The sequence below is a fragment of the Pieris napi genome, chromosome 21 (genome assembly GCF_905475465.1).
Source record: "Pieris napi chromosome 21, ilPieNapi1.2, whole genome shotgun sequence".
NCBI classification, from domain to species: domain Eukaryota; kingdom Metazoa; phylum Arthropoda; class Insecta; order Lepidoptera; family Pieridae; genus Pieris; species Pieris napi.
This window is the reverse complement of record NC_062254.1, coordinates 3,103,331-3,122,188: the sequence shown is the minus strand read 5'-3', so window position 1 is coordinate 3,122,188 and position 18,858 is coordinate 3,103,331. Positions and strand designations below refer to the sequence as shown.

General features: G+C 33.4%; 1 protein-coding gene across 11 annotated transcripts in view; it reads left to right on the top strand.

Annotated features, from left to right (window-relative positions):
• The window catches only part of LOC125060323 (protocadherin-like wing polarity protein stan), a 189,922-nt gene that overhangs the window by 141,276 nt on the left and 29,788 nt on the right, over positions 1-18,858 (top strand). For all 11 annotated transcript variants that reach the window (XR_007118830.1, XR_007118829.1, XR_007118828.1 and 8 more), the window contains 17 exons: positions 640-866; positions 1,841-1,966; positions 3,501-3,667; positions 3,989-4,131; positions 4,493-4,663; positions 5,776-5,963; positions 7,373-7,610; positions 11,320-11,524; positions 12,161-12,313; positions 13,024-13,244; positions 14,062-14,233; positions 14,890-15,185; positions 15,621-15,753; positions 16,142-16,341; positions 16,846-17,001; positions 17,617-17,791; positions 18,617-18,742. Coding sequence is in view for 8 of the 11 variants with exons in the window: in XM_047665188.1 (XP_047521144.1) it covers positions 640-866; positions 1,841-1,966; positions 3,501-3,667; positions 3,989-4,131; positions 4,493-4,663; positions 5,776-5,963; positions 7,373-7,610; positions 11,320-11,524; positions 12,161-12,313; positions 13,024-13,244; positions 14,062-14,233; positions 14,890-15,185; positions 15,621-15,753; positions 16,142-16,341; positions 16,846-17,001; positions 17,617-17,791; positions 18,617-18,742 (3,097 nt within the window). In the remaining 3 variants the exon portion in view is untranslated. The remainder of the gene's footprint in view (positions 1-639; positions 867-1,840; positions 1,967-3,500; positions 3,668-3,988; positions 4,132-4,492; positions 4,664-5,775; positions 5,964-7,372; positions 7,611-11,319; positions 11,525-12,160; positions 12,314-13,023; positions 13,245-14,061; positions 14,234-14,889; positions 15,186-15,620; positions 15,754-16,141; positions 16,342-16,845; positions 17,002-17,616; positions 17,792-18,616; positions 18,743-18,858) is intronic.

The window sequence follows — 18,858 nt, the reverse complement described above, 5'->3', positions numbered from 1 at the left end:
AAAGTTAGTATCTCTTGTAGCTAAGTTTGACTGTACGAGTTATATCCAGGGCAAACTAAGTACTTTGACAGATGGCAACGATAAGTCTATAGTCTACGAATACTGTACTATTACGGCACAGATACAATACTGAAATCAATGACGTTTAAAAGTTATTTGTTTAAATTACGCGTAAATAAATACTTACTTACTGTCTACTTAGTGAGCAGGCTTACCCCGTAACTTCAATAACAAATTCATTTTAATTTCAATTTCATTATTAAGTTATAATACCATGTGTGTTTGCGACATCAGCGCGAGAATTAGTTTAAATTAAGTTTTGTCGTTAGATTGTCATAATTATTTAAATCGGTTCTTAGAATTAGACATCGATTTTGTGTTATACAGAGTACCGCTACTGTCTATAAAATTTAAAGGGCAATAAAAAAACTGATATCTGAAAAGTTTGTACAAATGTTTTTGATTAAACTTGGACTGTTAAGTGTTTCAATCATATCCTCAAAAACTTGTGGCCAAACATACAAATTAGGCAGACACAAATAATATCCAATTCCAACAATGTGAAACCGGTCACTCTGAATTTCTTTATTATGATGAAATGATTTTCAAATCGAGATATTTACAATATACTTATTTCAGGTGGAATACTCAATAGATTCGGTAACAGCTGATCTTCTAGACCCGGAAAACAACGAATCCATAGACAGTAAAGAAGTATTAGACAGCCAAGATGTGTTCCGAGTGGATGGGCGAAGTGGTGCGTTGCTGACTCGAGCTTCCCTGGATAGAGAGAAAATGTCAAGATATACTGTAATTGTGAAGGCTACTGATCAAGCCAGCCCTGTGTCTGATAGGCTCTCCAGCACGTTAGTAACTATTTTCTATACTGAGTATCTTTTATCAATCGGAATAGGATATTTGGCAAGGTTAAAACCTTTTTAGATTATTTATTAGTGACAGTAGAATCTATACAAACTGTTATCTTAAGATTGCTTTTAAAAAATCGAGTTAACATTCATAATATCAAAAACAAATCAGAGCGCTCCTCTAGACAAGATGGCGTCGCCCAGTCTCTATGACATGGAGTTCCTGTAAACACGTATAAACCTTCAATATTTTTACGAGTTAATTATCATTCTTTAAGAACACATAGGTATATTATTTTTCGATGTAAGCAGTCTCTCACGATATTAAACTCCAAGACTGTATAAGGATTAAACTGACGAAGACGTATAATTTACAAGCATCATCGATTTGACTAATCTGTGACCGATTTGTGTCACGTGACTGACGTATAAAATAAATAAATTAATTTGTGGATTTTTTTTTAATTGATTTTTTTATAAATTATTAATACGTTTTTTCTCGTTTTGTTTTTTTAATTTTAATTGTGGTATAAAGCCTATTATGTTGAGAATGACAAAGCATTATTAAAATGATTGTTATAGAAATATCGGGTCGTGATACATGCAATGTGATTATCTGTACGAGTAGAGTCTGTATTATTTTTATTAAAAATCTTAGATTTTCTGGTAATTAAAAAAGCTTAGTAGGCGAATATACTTCCAAGTGTCTTACCTCCATAGCTAATTTAAAGAAACGTACAAAGCACTTGTGAACTTCATTAATCCCTTACTTTTTTTTAATGGCTTTTATTTGTGCCAACTGGGCACAAGGTACGTCGCCAGTGTCGTGTAGATGGAGAAGGCATGATGGAGATTGATCGGTGAAAATAATAATTAAGTTAATGTTGAATATGCACCTAAACAAAAAAAGATAGTTGCAATTCGATTGTTAGTTTTAAGACCTTACTTTCTTACAAATAAATTCTCAATTTCAGCGCCACAATACACGTCAACGTTTTAGATGACAATGACAATTACCCGCAGTTTAGCGAGAAAACTTACACAGTTACTGTAGAAGAAGATATCAGTGTTGCAGATAACCCAATAATCGCTAAAATAAAGTAAGTACCTCAATTTATCCAATATATTATATATTTTGTTTAATTATATATAATTAGAATTAAGTGTAGTACTATGGTAAGATTTTTTCCATGCCCTTCTCGTGAGTAATATGACAACACATAACGTTCCTGGTTCGATTTTCGATGAAACAATAATTGAGGCGTTAGTCACTTACGTAGTAATACAGTCAAAGAACAGACACAAAATTTTCTCCTTTTAACAAAATCCAAGCAAGTAAAACAGCTTACAAATAAGAGAACATAAAAAATTTGTAATGTTTGGATTTTATTAGTCTCCGTCATTTTTTTCTATAATTAATGCTATTTTAATTTAAAATATCTCCTTTAATAATATTTAACATTCATAAAACATTGAAATGTCAGATTGATAAAGCCGGTATTTTTTTCAAAGCGATCCAGATTTATCCACTTATCTTTGAAAGAGCTACTTTCTGGGAAATAAAACACAAATAGAAAATTATTTATATTGGAATCTCCGACGGCAGACGTCGGAACACCCGCGGCCTTTGCGAATTTATAAGTCTACAGCGATTCCTTATTTACGGATATTGTATTTCCCCTCCAGTTCAAAGTGAATTATGCTTGCCGTAAGAAATATGTTTGTAGATTACTACATCTATATGGCAAATTAATATGGATTTCGCAATGCTCGGAGATTACATTTAACATTTTCCCATATTAGATTTCCTTCGCATCAATTGTCATTCTCATTCATTTTATTTATTTATATAAAAAGTCTTTATCCGGTATTCGCGTGTATGTACATATATCTTTGCGTTGCGTTTATATACGCCTCTGTCATCTGTGCATACGCGACCAAAGACAATATTGAGTCTTTTGTTCTGTATACACTACGAAATGAATTTATTATATATTTAAATTTCTCTTAAAGTGTGTATAGTAGAGATCAACTAAATTCTTTTGCTTACTTTAAACTTGAACATATTATAATTTGTATATGTTTAGGAACTATGAAAACGATAGATTTGAAATGAATTTCAAAACTTAAGTTTATAGAGTATAAGTTGAAGAAAAACCATTTATTTCAGTCATTAATTTTAACCATAAACAATGAAGATAACAATAATCTAATGTTATGACAGCTGTCTAAGTGAGACTTCCTGAAAGGGGAAATCGGACGGTGTCTTGAAAATTAAGAAATAGGAAATTGTTTTAGCTGGTATATTATTTTAATACACTGAAATTGCTTCTATTAAAAACTCTATAAGGTCTTAATATAATGATGTGATATGTCGAGTTTTAAATCACTAGGTAATTTAAATTTTCAAAACTACGGATATATCTTAAAAATAATAATATGCTTTATACTAATTAGAATATTTAAAAAAAAAAGTCAAATTGCGAGGTTGCATTAAACATTTTATAATTTTTTTGTATTTAAACCCAAATAAAACGAAATAAAGGCAAAAATTTCAATCTTGAATCTTGATTGAATTTCCTCCAATAACGAAACAAAGCTTTGACACTTGATAGATTACAAATGTGTCCACAGAGCAAAGGACGCGGATATTGGCGCCAATGCAGCTATACGGTACGCGATAATTGGCGGGAACACACAGATGCAATTTTCAATTGACAGCTTGAGTGGGGACGTGTCTCTGGTAAAGCCGCTCGACTACGAACAAGTCAGGAGCTATCGACTGGTGATACGAGCCCAAGGTGTGTTTTTAATTTGTAAATTGAATTTTTTACAAATTTACTTGAATTAAAACTATAATATTACCTTAGATTGTTTACATAACGTTATATTAGTATCTGTATAAGAATGTAATGTAGGACATTTTACGAAAAAAGGGGGGAATTACGTTTATCTGTACGTTTTTGAAGTTGATTAAAAAGAAATTTGGATATAGATTATACAACTTGTACAAGAAATAAATTTGTATTTTAAATTTGTTAAAAAATATGGATGTTTTATTGAATTATGTAGATCTGAATCGGACTAATTCAGATTTTTATATTCAATTTGATATTTTTCAGATGGCGGGAGTCCCTCACGATCAAACACGACCCAGCTTTTAGTTAACGTAAAAGATGTCAACGACAATTCTCCAAGGTTCTATACATCTCTTTTCCAAGAGTCTGTCAGTGAGAATGTCCCGGTTGGATACAGCATTGTTAGAGTAAGTTTTGGTTAAACTAAATAAACAGTGTTGGCCTAGTGGCTTCAGTGTGCGACTCTCATCCCTGAGGTCGTAGATTGGATCCCCGGATGTGTACCAATGGACTTTCTTTATATGTGCGCATTTAACATTTGCTCGAACGGTGAAGGATAACATCGTGAGGAAACCGGCTTGCCTTAGACCCAAAAAGTCGACGGCGTGCGTCAGGAGGCTGATAACCTACTTGCCTATTAGATTAACAAATAAAAAGGATGTAGCGCCACTGATTTATTTTTAAGCATTTTTAGACCTTAGTCGTAATAACGTAAAGAAACCGTACACACGTTATTTTAATATAGTACATAACAAAATATATTATCAGGTACAAGCATACGACGCAGATGAAGGTGTGAACGCCGAATTAACGTATACGTTAAGCGATAAGGAGTATAATGGCAACGCTGGACTTCCAATTACCATAGACCCAAGGTCTGGTTGGGTCTACACATCGAGTTCATTGGATAGAGAGGTGCAATCGAAGTATCAACTACAGGTACTTAAAACTCATAATTCTATTACTTTACTAGTATAAACGTGACGGAATATTTTTTAACTAATTAAGGTTTATAGTGCATTGAAAAATTTACCGTTAGTTTATAACTTGGATGTGATGACCGCACTTAGACGCGCATAAGTCCGTTGTACTTATGGCTAGCACTATTTATTTATTTATTAACACTTGCAGAAACATAATACAATTGACATAATTAAATGAAACTGCAAGTGGCAGCCCTATCGCTTTTGAGCGATCTCTTCCAGGCAACCACTGTGAAGAAAAAAATAATAACCATACTTTAGTTCCAAATGCTCAGAAGTTTTATGTGCGCGCGTTGGCTTCAATTAGCCCTTTGTTAAAATACACGTTTCAAAGAAAAAAACACTTTATTCTCCTTCACTTTTGTTTATGTAAAAAAAAATATTTGCTTTTATAGCATTTTTTTAAAGAACAGGGGGCAAACGGGCAGGAGGCTCACCCGATGTTAAGTGATACCACCGCCAATGGACACTCTCAATGCCAGAGGGCTCGCGAGTGCGTTGCCGGCCTTTTAAGAGCTGGAAAATATATTTATAAATAACTTTATAAAAAACAAAATAACAATAAAAACTTTCAAACTAAGTAAATAACTCGTACGATCTGAGTGAAAAATGTAATTAATCAAAGTGACCTACGCGTAACAAAACGACTCACCCAATAAAAAAACAACGTGTGGCACTCGGGGACTGCCGCAGTAAAGCTAATTGCATAGCATTTTTTATCAACTTATGCAACTATAATTATTTATTTATTTTTTATTTATGCAGTATTTTTTTCTTTGATATTAATTCAATCTACCACTCTACCAGACTCAGACTAACACGCCTATATAGTATGTCACACTCTAACGCGTACCGGCCGCGTCACCGATCTCTTCAGAGAGATGTGAATACGCAGTATGCGTTCTGTCCCGCTCTAACACGTTTTGGCCGCACCTATATTACGTCATCGTGTGTTAGGTTATTTTCGTTACGGAATTCCTTGATTCGGTCGCCGCGCTCAAAGCCCGCGATAAAATCTATGCAATAGCTTAAAACTAAAATATAAACTACTTCTAATACTATACACAGGTAACAGCCACAGACAACGGAACTCCTCCCCGATCCGCCACAGCCTCCGTAGTCGTTGTGGTTCAAGACGTGAACGACAACGACCCGGTCTTCTCTCCAGCGCAGTATGACGTGGAACTGGCCGAAGATGAACCGCCTGGAACTCCCGTCGTCACGGTCACAGCTACAGATGCCGATGAAGATAATAGGTAAATTAATTTAAATGTATTTCTATTCTAATTAATGTTTTGATTAAATACAACCTTTTCAAGTTATACAACCGGAGTATAGGAAATTTTGAATTTATACAGCAAACGATTAAGGACCTGTCCTATCGCTAAACTCCAAAAAAGTACATTGTTTCTTTCCATTTTTCGTCATCGTTTCTTGAAGTAGGGCGAATGGAAAAAATATATGGTGGAGTTGAGTAGTTTATGTATCCATTTTGAAAGATCGATACACGATTTAAATAACTTCGCTCGATAGAAAAAAAATCCAAACGTAGCCAATTTTTAACACTTTGAATTTATTTTAGAAAATGTATATAGAACATAATTTTGAAATTTATACGATATATTTAATCGCAAGCCAAGTAATCCATTTTAGAAAAAAAATTATAAAATTACATTAATTTAATGTTTTACATAACTAATTGTTATTACGGGCCGACGCCACGCGCCTCTCTGCGCACCGCAGTCCACCCCGAGACACTGACACAGCAATTCGTGCTGGGATAGGGCCTTAAGCAACAACCCTTAGTACCTAATACACTTTTTTTTGATAAAGTAAGATTTTAAATGAAAAAAAAAATGAAATTTAGCTATTAGCGCTGAGAAAGAAAAGAAAGGACAATAATACCTTGGTAAACATATTTGCGCCTCCTTCACGCCCCTACCGCGCATCCCCCGGTATACAAGCTACTAATTAGTAAAGTGTCTAGATATAAAGAAGCTAGACTTTTCAAACTTTGCGCAATTCGGGTTTGTACCTTTCTATGGCAAAAAAACTAGATGAGTTTAGTATCAACCCTTTACAATTCTAAAGAACAATTAGTGTTTGATTTGATATATCAAACAACTTCCAACAGCTTTGGTTGCACTACGACTTCTTATTGAATAAACTGCTTTTGATGAAGTCATGATTATGCAATTAAACAGGTTTGCTATTTGATGATGTCATAGGAATCTTTGAAAAAAAAAAACAATTTTAATAAATTACGATTGATTAAAAAAAGTTATATACAGTGGGCATAGCACGAAGATATTATGTCAAATATTTAATATAAAGAATCGGTCAGGAATAATAACTAAGTACTGCAGTTTTTGTAATATAAGGAATAGGGATCTATTATATCTACATTATACGTATAAAATCTACAAATTAACTACATTTTATATAATATATCGAATCAAACACGAATTGTTCATAACAATTCGAAACGGTTGTAACGAAACTCATCTAAGTAGTTTTTTATCATAGAAAGGTACAAACCCGACTTATGTAAAGTTTGAACAGTCTAGAAGCTTCTTCTCGTTTCGTTTCTGAATCTGACCCTTAGGGCTTAGAATAGCTTAACCACAAAACTAAAACTATATGTATATTTATTTTACAATTCCAGGCTTCACTATGAAATCACCGGCGGTAATACCCGTGGCCGTTTCTCTATAACATCACAAAATGGCCGCGGACTCATAACTGTGGCTCAGCCGCTGGACTTCAAACAGGAGAGGCGATATGTCCTCACAGTTACGGCCACAGATTCTGGTGGAAGATCGGACACATCCATGGTCAATATTAATATAACTGACGCGAATAATTATGCACCGGTTTTTGAAAATGCTCCATATTCTGCTTCGGTAAGAGATTTTAAACAATATAATTTTTTTGGGTATTAAAATTTTTGAAGTTATACTTCTTTAGGCGCGTTATGAAAATTTGATGAGAGTGAAATTTTACGATGCGCGCGCACCTATGACACAAAATTCGGAGTGTGATTATAGCGTGCGCAATCTACAAAAGAAATAGAATATAAGCTAACTTCACGCATATTCTATTTCTTAGCTTAGCAGCTTAACAAGAATTTTGAATATCCATGACAATTGACATCTGACATTGACATTTACCTTTTAAACAAATATAGGAGTTTGAATTATTGTTTAAAATAAAAGATTATCTATGTATCTAGTTATTTTCATTATACAAGTGCGAATTTTATATGTGCGTCTGAATTATAATCAGAAGTGATTTAAATTTAATATCTAAATCAAAACTAATTAATATGATAAAATATTTGTGAAAAAACTGTGCCAACCTTCCTGAGTGCTTCAATACAATTGAGGTTAACTATCCGTAGGTATTATCGAGTATTATTGTTGATTAAAACTGAAACATGAACCATTATTCATTGCTTATGTTTATTGCGTTTGTTACAGCAACGTTTTAGAAATATTCTATATATCAATAATTGAGAACAAAGATTTAAGCATGAATACTAATAAGGAGAAAATGAAGGCTTGGAGCGATATAACAGAGAAGTAAACATTTTAATAAGTACCTGCATCTCAAAAAAATGACCACATTATTTAATCAAAACATGTAATTTTTCAGATTTAATCTAGCAAATATAAGGACAAGAGACAAAAAACAATTGATGAATCAGTGGAAGTGCACTAAATTGAATACAAAAAAAGAGTTGTCATCTTATCGCCGTGAAACATCTAAAACTGGAGGTGGAACAAAGCCACCATCACCTTCTCGAGACACAATGGATATGGCAGAGATGATACCGCAACGGTTTGAAGTAGATTTCAATGAATTTGATTGTGATGGTGTCGAGGTAGGAATGTTAATTATAAAAATGATGTATGGTAATGTTCAAGGTTCAACCTTTCAAGCATAGGCATATGCTCACAACAGTACTTTATTCCCCTACAGGTAGTTAGAGATATTGTAATACCTCAAAACATCCATGTTGCACTTGTAGTACCGAAACTCTGTCCAGCCAGAAGTGAGCCCATTCCCACTTATAATGGACAGTGGGTATAATACACCTTAATACCTGAGTGCGAACCACTCACCATGATACTTAAATTAATAGATGTTATTTATATATTTTAGGATATTACAAATAAAATCATTTTGGAAACAATTGATATCCCAAAAGCCAACAATGACAAGGTAATAAATCAGTTTTGACATAACTTGAATACTAAAAAAGCCAAACAAAGGTGTGCACAACAGTGACAACATAACTTAACAATTTCATTATTTTGTAGGATTAAAGAAAGGTTAAAGAAAATCATGTCGAACTGAACAACACGAATCCCCAAACAACTCCAAAGAAACCTACAAGGAAGACACCGGTATTATATTTAAATTATCTCTATCTCTAAATAGAATAAAAGAAAGTTGCTATCCAGGTCTGTAGCATGTGCTACAAATTATATTATTAACACATTTATATAATTATATTAATATAAATGTGTTAAAAAATTTATAATATGAATTATAAAAAAATTTAAGTTTTGCATGGACAGAGCTTAAATTAATATTCTCTTATTTGTTGCAGAAAGCAAGTAGTAGTTTTAGTTTTGGAGAAGCCTCGTAGATGCACAACCAAGTAATGATTAATTTAAAATTACAAACCGAAAGTCTGATGAAGACAGTCACTTAAAAATAAATAGTATAATGAAATAAAAATGTTTTAAAGATAAATAGTGTTTTATTTGTTTAATGTAAGAGAATAATAATAAATATTTATTTAATTAATTTTTCAAATGTAAACTGAACTTTATTGACTTTAATGACTCCTTTTCCAGTCTTTGATTATTTAATTGTAATTAATTATTTGCATGCAATCAAAAACTATTTTTAATAATGCCAAAGAAGTATAACTTCTTACGCGCGTACATAAGTACACGCACCCTTTTTTTTTTTCTTACAACACAAATACAATGTATATATACATGTTCTTCTACATTGCCCTATATTCGCATCGTGCCTGTAACGGTTCTGCGAAAAAATTGTTAAATATATAAAGACGGCAAACAGATCTGAAAGAACGGGGCTCGCCCATGAATATTGTAAATAAAAATATTACCAATGTAGTCGTGGCGTATATAATGTATCATGTTTTATTGTAAATTTTAGAGATAGAAAAAGTCCCTGGACACAATGGCCGGGGAGTAGAATAATATTAATAATATTTTTTTTTTTGAATAAAAAATTTTTGCGTATTAAAAAATAACCATTTTTTTTATTTCTTACAACACAGATACATACATTTATATTACACAAATGGTTATAGCCACGTCCGATATGACTGTGTTCATAGGACCTCTTCCTAAAAGAGCAACATGGGAACACATTTCTGCCGTCTGTGTCTGACACAGGTCACATTTCTTCTCTTAATTAAAAATATTTTCCAATTTACTAAGAACTTTTTTAATGGTAATGGTAGCTTAGGGCAAGTTACAGTGGCGGATTTACCAGCAGGCTGGAAATTAGGGCGGCAAATTTTGGCTGCGATTTTTGCAACCTAATAGAAATCAAACAGAATTGGCGTTTTCTGGTGTTTTACAGACAGAAGTATGCAACAAACTTTCACCTCTTACTTTTCATTGTACATTGCGTGTAGTTGCATAATATTCTAGAGTAAAACCGCTAGTTCGCTCCCCAACCAGTAATCCTCCCGCACATTTATAAGTGAAAAGGTAATGCTGAAAATGTATTTCTTCTTCCCTCTTCCCCCTATCAACTTATACATGTCAGTCCTACTACTAGTTGGAGCGAACTGGATGGTTTGGGTATAATTTTGTGCCAAACCCAAAAATTATTTTACGTGCAAATGCAACGAAATTGTTGGATTGTAAAAATAACCTAGGACATGACAATTGACGAGGGCGGCACAAACTTCTCAGCCTCAGAAAATTTGTAAATCAGCCACTTGCAAGTTCGTGGTAATTTTCATACACCCCCGTGATTTGGATGAGCATGTAAAGCAATCACAATACTAAAGTTACATCAATAATAGGAATCGTGCTCAGTAACAGACTGCTAACTATTTGATACAATTTGGAACCTATTTCTGTCGGCAATATTGCGTATTAGTACAAAGTTGGTATTTGTAATATTCGCTAGTTACCAATACAACTAGTGGAATTTCCTTGAATTAATTTGCGTGATTTATGAAAATAAGAGATTATTCTAATGGGGAAATAACTTTTTAAAACTGATCCACTAGAGTTGAGTTAATTCGTTACAAATATACACAACACATATCTTTTCTCTTTCTAATATACTATAGAACAGATTCCAGGGAGACGTTCCGGTCCATCAAAAGAGTTTTATTTGAATTTTCTATGTGGAAAGAGAACCAGTGTGGCGGTTATACGAACGTCATTTATTCATAAACAGTTTATATATTAAGTATCAAGATTACTGTCAGAAATATAATGACGTAACAGAAACAATAAAAAAAGGGTGATTTAGTATTTAAGTCTGAAATCCCAGGATGATTCTCTTTCTGCAGTACAAAAACATTTAAAGAACCAACATTCTTTATAGGTATTTGAAGATGCGCCCATAGGTACCACAGTGCTAGTGGTATCAGCCACAGACAGCGATGTAGGTGTCAATGCACAGATTACATACACCCTCACATCTGAGATATCCAATGAGGCTGTAGCTCATCATGAGCAAGAGTTTCTGATTAACCCTCAAACCGGAGCGATCACTACAAACAAACTTTTGGATAGAGAGACTATGAGCGGTAAGTATTTTTAAGCTTCTATTGTTTTGTTTTTATAGAAGGATATTATATATATATACATATATATTTCAGTATAATTATATTGCAAATAATCGTCTGGACTTTGGTATAGCTTAGAGTAAACCCAAATGTTATTTAAAATGTAATACTTAATTAAAATGGCCTTCACCTAAAACGGTTAAGTGCAGTGATGGGCAAAGGACGACCCGCGAAAGAATTTAATTCGGTTCGCCGAGGTTCCATCGACATAGATACTATATAGCCCGTTATTATAACGTTTTGACGGTCTAGAAGGAATAGTAGATTCTACTTATAATGTCTAACACAATGTATTTATTCTATAATTTTGGCCCTCTAGAATTTCTTAAACTTTGTGGTCCGCTATTAAAAAAGTTTGCCCATCACTGGTTTAGTTCATAACTCATATAGCGTAAAAATTGAAGTCTTGTCCGTTTCTATAAAAATGATAGAGGTTGGTTCGTACCACCTTCTTCCGAGTTCTGAGTCACCGAAGGGGCCCTTGCCCAGAGATTATATTGTTAAATATATTTTAAGAAAACTAAAAAGTTGAGATTTTTTAATTCAAATTCTGAAAGAATTCTTTAAAATTTTATAAATATTTAAAACCTTTTTCAGGCTATTTACTAACAGTGACTGCCCGTGATGGTGGCGTCCCAGCCTTATCTGATACGACGGATGTTGAGATATCTGTAGTGGACGTTAATGATAACGAACCGGTGTTTAAGCAACAACTTTACACAGCTACTATAATGGAGGATGCGTTAGTCGGTAAGTTTTGTGTCCCAAAATAGTGCATAATTTACGAAATTATAAATAGCTTTACAACTAAAAAATTTAAAAGATCCTCTTTTCAGAATTATCTTAAATTACTATTTTTATTGGTTTTAATTTTTTATAATACCTACCTTAAATTTAACTCCAAAAATAATAAAAAATCATTTCTTGGCTATCTAATCTTGTATTGGCTAAGGTAAAAAACATGCTATTTTCTATATACATTGAGCATTAAATATATTTTAATGACTATGAGTACGACTTTTAAAATCTTAACTAAGGGAATCCATGTCACGTCCGTCGTTACATAACTTTTTTTTAAGGCCCACTGAAGTAATTTGACTTTTTGGGTCCTTCAAGAAAAGAGCGTAGCAATTCTGAAAAGGCCGGCAACGCACTTGCGAGCCCTCTGGCATTGAGAATGTCCATATGCGGTATCACTTAACACCAAGCGAGCTTCCTATCTGTTTACCTCCTGTTCTATAAAAAAAAAAAAAAAAAAAACACCGTAAATATAAATACTCAAAATCGCTTCGCACAATTGTTTTGAACGCTGTTATGAAGTTAACAAAAAGAATGTTGGTAAATGATTTTGGAACTAGATTTAAGTTTAATTAATGTCTTAAGACAAAGTAGAATTTAAGTTAAAAAAAAATATCTATTTCTTCACCAATATAAACCTTTTCTATGACTTCAATCTCCAGGGACTTCTGTGACTCAAGTGGGCGCAACAGATGCTGATGTGGGCCTAAATGGCCGAGTGCATTATGAATTAGAAACGCGCGATCGGGAGGAGGGTTCGTTTGTCATAGACCCAGCCTCTGGGGTCATCCGGACCAATAAGGCCTTGGACCGGGAATCTGTGGCCACGTATGACTTGAAGGCATTGGCCATTGATGGGGGAACGCCGCCGCAGAGTTCTACGGTAAATATGTTTTTTTTTCTTTGGGCATCTAATGTCAAACAGTTGTTAATTATTTTTTTCGCTCTCGTATTATCGTATTAATTTATAAATAAAAAAAAATTGTTGCATATTGATAACTAAAAATAATTGACGGTCTAAATTTACAATTACTTCCCAAATCAAGAACTGGCAAGAACAATTCGAAATTCATGAAAATTTATTTTACAATTCCAAGACATAAGTGCTTTTTTTATATGTATTTTGACATAAAAAATACTGTATCTTTGGAGCATGGGGTAAAACAATTTTAACATACATCGAACCCGTTACCCGCGTCATGTACGCCATGTAAGACTACAAAACTTATCTGCTAATTATTAAGCGTCACTAAATAACGATTTGACTAAATACACCTGTTTTTTCATATCTAAAATCTTCTATACACAAGGACGTATTGTTATTATTAAACATAAATTATAGAGTGTACCGATTCTTAAAAGGCCGGCAACGCACTCGCGATCCCTCCGGCATTATGAGTGTCCATGGGTATCACTTAACATCAGGTCTATAAAATTTATCTGTTCTATAAAAAAAACTAAACGTACAAAAAAAAATACTAAGGGTTAAAGCGGTGGGATAGTTTAATCATGGTAAATGAAGAGCCACTTCATCATTCTTTATAATTAAATTTAAGAAAGGAAAAAGCCAACCAAAAATCTGATGTTGCCCAAGAAATTCCTTGTTCCGACTGGTTGTTTTAACGGAGCAACTCCGTATTACGTATTTAATTATTACAACTCCTGTCTAATAAATATTTAATATAAGAGATATTTACCAGGTAATAGTCCACATAAAGATAGAAGACATCAATGACTCACCTCCAGTGTTCGAAAGTGATTGCCTCACCTACTATATCCCCGAGAACAGTCCGATCGGGACTACAATAGGAGAAATATACGCACGAGACCCTGATGAAGGAGCCAATGCTGTTGTCCACTATTCTATTAAAGGTATAATTTATCTAAAGATCCGGCAACACATCCAGCCCGTTTGTTCCCCGTATATAAAAAAAAGTTTAGAATTTTGTTTGCAATATATATGTCGCAGTAAAGTAGTTAAATCAGAGAGTTAATTGATTCTCTAGACATTTAATTAAAGATCGATATTCAATCAAGTCGCTAAAGTTCCGTCAGACAAGTGACTGAACGAAACGTTTAACGAGTTTCCTAAATGTTCCTAGACAACAAGACGCATTTCACACTTTGGTTAAAAAAAATATATTTATATACATATTTTCATTTGTTTTACATTATTAATCAACACGCTGGCTTTCGGTCAGACAGATAGTTAAACGTTTTCGACGCTATTTTATTTAAATCAAAACGCTAGCGACTTGATTGAATATGGATCTTTAATTAACTGTTTAGTGTTTCAATTAACACTCTGATTTAACTACTTTACTGCGACATATAAACTAACATGACGACTTTAAAAAATCTGACAGTATACAGCGGAGCATTTTAGGAGATATAGTTTTAAATTATATATATTAGATATAGTTAATAATTATTAGAAATGATGATGAAACCACTGTTTCACTACAGTCATCTGAGGCCAATCTTAAAAGGGCTAATTTTTTTTTTATATACAAATAAACAAATTTTAGGTGGAGACGATTCCAACAGCTTTTCCCTGGAAACTCGTCAGGGTTCAGAGAAAGCTGAACTCGTGTCAATGGTGGACCTTGACTACGAGAGTCCGCGAAAGAAATACGAGCTAGTAATTAGGGCTGCAAGTCCACCTCTTTGGAATGACGTGAGAGTGGAAATTCTGGTCACCGATGTCAACGATAATGCTCCTATGATGAAGGACTTCCAAGTTATCTTCAATAATTACAAAGATTGTTTTCCCGTGGGACCGTTTGGAAGAGTTCCGGCGTATGACGCTGATGTAGCTGATAAGGTGAGCTTAGTAATTAAGTCTTGTATTGACGAAAAGAGTCTTGGGTTCGATTTCTAAAAAAAATATTTTTGTCTTATCAAATGCAGACTCTTTCCGATATTTCATTATGTATTTCCGCAAATGTTTAGTATATACTTATTAAAATTAAATTAAATTCAGAAATAGGTTCGATTCATGCTTAAAAAACGAAAGAAATCTATATTTAACTGACTTTGAAAAATGAAGGTTATCTATCACTTATACCGTTTCTTGTATGTCAAGAACGTGTGCTAACTTCTATATATTAGAGATAATAAAATATACCTGATATTGCAACTTAGGAAACAGTCTACGATTCATCTAAATCGGTCCAGTAGTTTAGTAGATAAGACATATTTATTTTAAAAGTTTTTATTTGGATTCATACATTTTTTAGTACAAACCTATTTTTTACAGCTGCAATATAGAATTCTGTCTGGGAACAACGCCAACCTGGTTCTCATAAACGAGACGACGGGTTCCATGAACCTATCACCTCAACTCAATACAAATGTTCAAAAGCTGGCCACTATGGAAATATCTGTTACAGGTATTTTTTTACTTATAGTTAACTAATTATTTTTTATATAAAAATCATTTATTGTTATACAGTCATTAAAATATATAAACACACCCACAACACTGAGATGTCCCTAGTGTGGGGACTAGCATCTGTATGATTAGCTACCATTAATATATGTGGGGTTTAAACGTTTTTGAAACTGAGGGTTAATGTATGTATGTTGTAAATAATTATTAGTTTTAGGTGTTCAAACACCTATGTAAGATTATTTGAAAAAAATACATTTAACAAATCTACAGGTTTATTAAAATGAGCTTTTTTTACTGCAAACAAAATATACGTATTTTTACTAAACAAAATATATAAATTATTCTCGAACACACTTTATATTTATTATTTAATTAATGATTTTTAGACGGCGTTAATGAAGTAAAGGCAGTAATGCAACTCCTAGTTCGACTGATAACTGAAGACATGCTTTTCAACTCAATAACAGTGCGTTTAAACGACATGACGGCTGAAAGATTCCTCTCGCCTCTACTCGGGTTCTTCATTGATGGCTTAGCGGCTATTATTCCGTGCCCCAAGGAAAACATCTATATTTTTAGCATTCAGGTAATCCATAGACTATAAGTTCGGGTCGGGTTTTGTTATACTTTTCTTTTTTTGTTATAATTATTAGTAGTCTGTAGTCTTGTCTATTCCTATTAAAGTTATGTATCTGTTAGTTTGTTAATAAATAAATAATCCAGTAGGTTCGACGTCAAATCGGCTAAAATATATTTTTACTTGCTTTGGGCATCTCCTACTTGAGGTCGTAGGTTCGATCCCCGGCTGTGCACCAATGGATTTCTTTCTATGTGCGCATTTAACATTTGCTCGAAACGGTGAAGTAAAACATCGCGAGGAAACCGACATGTCTTAGACCCAAAAAGTCGACGGCGAGCGTCAGGCACTGGAGGCTAATACTTGCCTATTAGATTTTAAAATAATCATGAAACAGATTCAAATCTAAGGCCAAGACCTAAAGAGGTTGTAGCGCCACTGATTTATTTTTATTTGGGAATTGATAGTGTTACCATACAATGTTCGTATATAACTTTTGTTATCATATTATAGGATGATACAGACGTATCTGGCAACATTTTGAACGTATCACTATCAGCGGTACGTCCAGACGCCGAAGTCGGTACGTCGACGTACTACACACCTACGCATTTGCGCGAACGAGTCTACTTACATAGGACCACGTTGGCCAGGCTTGCAACTGTACAGGTACATATTAAATAATGTGTTTAATATTTAGATAAATTTTGTCCAGAAATGCGTAAAAAATACTGATCCGATATTGATGTACTGATTTAGGATGGTCTCTGATTTTTCATGTTTTTTGCTTATGTTTTAATATTAAATTAAAAATAACACAGGTCGAAATGTTAACCTTCTTTGAACTCGGCTAAAATTTAATTAGTACTATCGAGGTAACTGTCCGATTTTGCGTATACTTACGAAAGAAACGAACCAGATAATAAGACTTTTCCTTTCATTCGTATGCTTTTGAAAGTTACTTAAGTTGGGTATGAAGATTGGAAATAAGAACAAAGTATTATTTACACAATTCTGTAAAGAAAATTGTAATAGGGTCAAAGTATTTTTTACACAATTCTGTAAACAAAATTGTAATAGGGTCAAAGTATTTTTTACACAATTCTGTAAACAAAATTGTAATAGGGTCAAAGTATTTTTTACACAATTCTGTAAACAAAATTGTAATAGGGTCAAAGTATTTTTTACACAATTCTGTAAAGAAAATTGTAATAGGGTCAAAGTATTATTTACACAACTCTGTAAAGAAAATTGTAATTATGACAATCCTGTAAAATAATGTAGGTCCTACCGTTTGACGATAACGTGTGCGTCCACGAGCCATGTCTGAACTTCGAAGAGTGTCTCACCGTACTGAAGTTTGGGAACGCGTCGGGTTTCATCTACAGCGACTCGGTCCTCTTCAGACCAATATATCCTGTGACCACCTTCACGTGTCAATGCCCAAGAGGTTTTACAGGTATAATATGTCTATTGAAATCTGTTTTTTTTTTAATTAAAATTATTTTTTGTTATTAAATTATGTGTATATATCCTATTCTCTGTAATCTAAAAATGAGGAAATTAACACTTATATTAGGCTTATTTTTTAATAAAATTACTGTTTTCTTTATGTTTATGAATATTTTTTTCTTTCTTAATATACGTTTTTGAATACGTTTTTTCAATAGACAATATGCCTGCCAGTTCTTAAACGGGGGTAGAACGGACGAGAAGAGAGTATCTTCAGTCTGAGAGTCTGTCCCTTCTGCGTCACTCTTTTAATTGGTTTTTATTTATTACTAGCTGGCCTGGCGAACATCGTACCGCCTAACAGTCGATTATTTTTTTTTTTAAATACTTATTCTGCTATTCGGGACACCGGTCTAGCTAGTAAGATAAAAAAAGAAAGTTGATAAGGCAACAAATACATTATTTCAAAAAATAAAAATTTACCTTCCCGGAACCCCTCCACTAACACTTGAACTTTATGGTATGGTATTAAAGTTCAAATTGACATTTAAGTATTATTACGAATATTTTGTATGGGAATATAGGAAAGTGTTGTTTTTAGACTTTTTCACTCGATTTTTTTAATTTTTTCTCCGTAAGAACCATCCTCGTACTTCAAGGAATATTATAAAAAAAGAATTGGCCAAATTGGTCCAGGCGTTGTTGAGTTATGCGCTTACCAACACATTTTGCGATTCATTTTTATATTTTATTATAATTACAGGCTAGGTCTGGTACAGATTGATCACCTTTCTTATGAATCTTTTGTGTTAATACATAGGTTATATTTTAGGCTCTCGTGACCATTACATGTGTGACACGGAAGTAGATCTCTGCTACTCATCACCGTGCATCAACAACGGCACTTGTATTAGAAGGGAGAGTGGATATACTTGTGTCTGTTCAGCTGGATTTACAGGTAAATAAAATAGACATTTTTGCGTTTAATTTAGGGGGCAAACAGGCAGGAGGCTTTTCTGATGTTAAGTGATACCGCCAATGGACACTCACACTGCCAAAAGTGGCACATGCGTT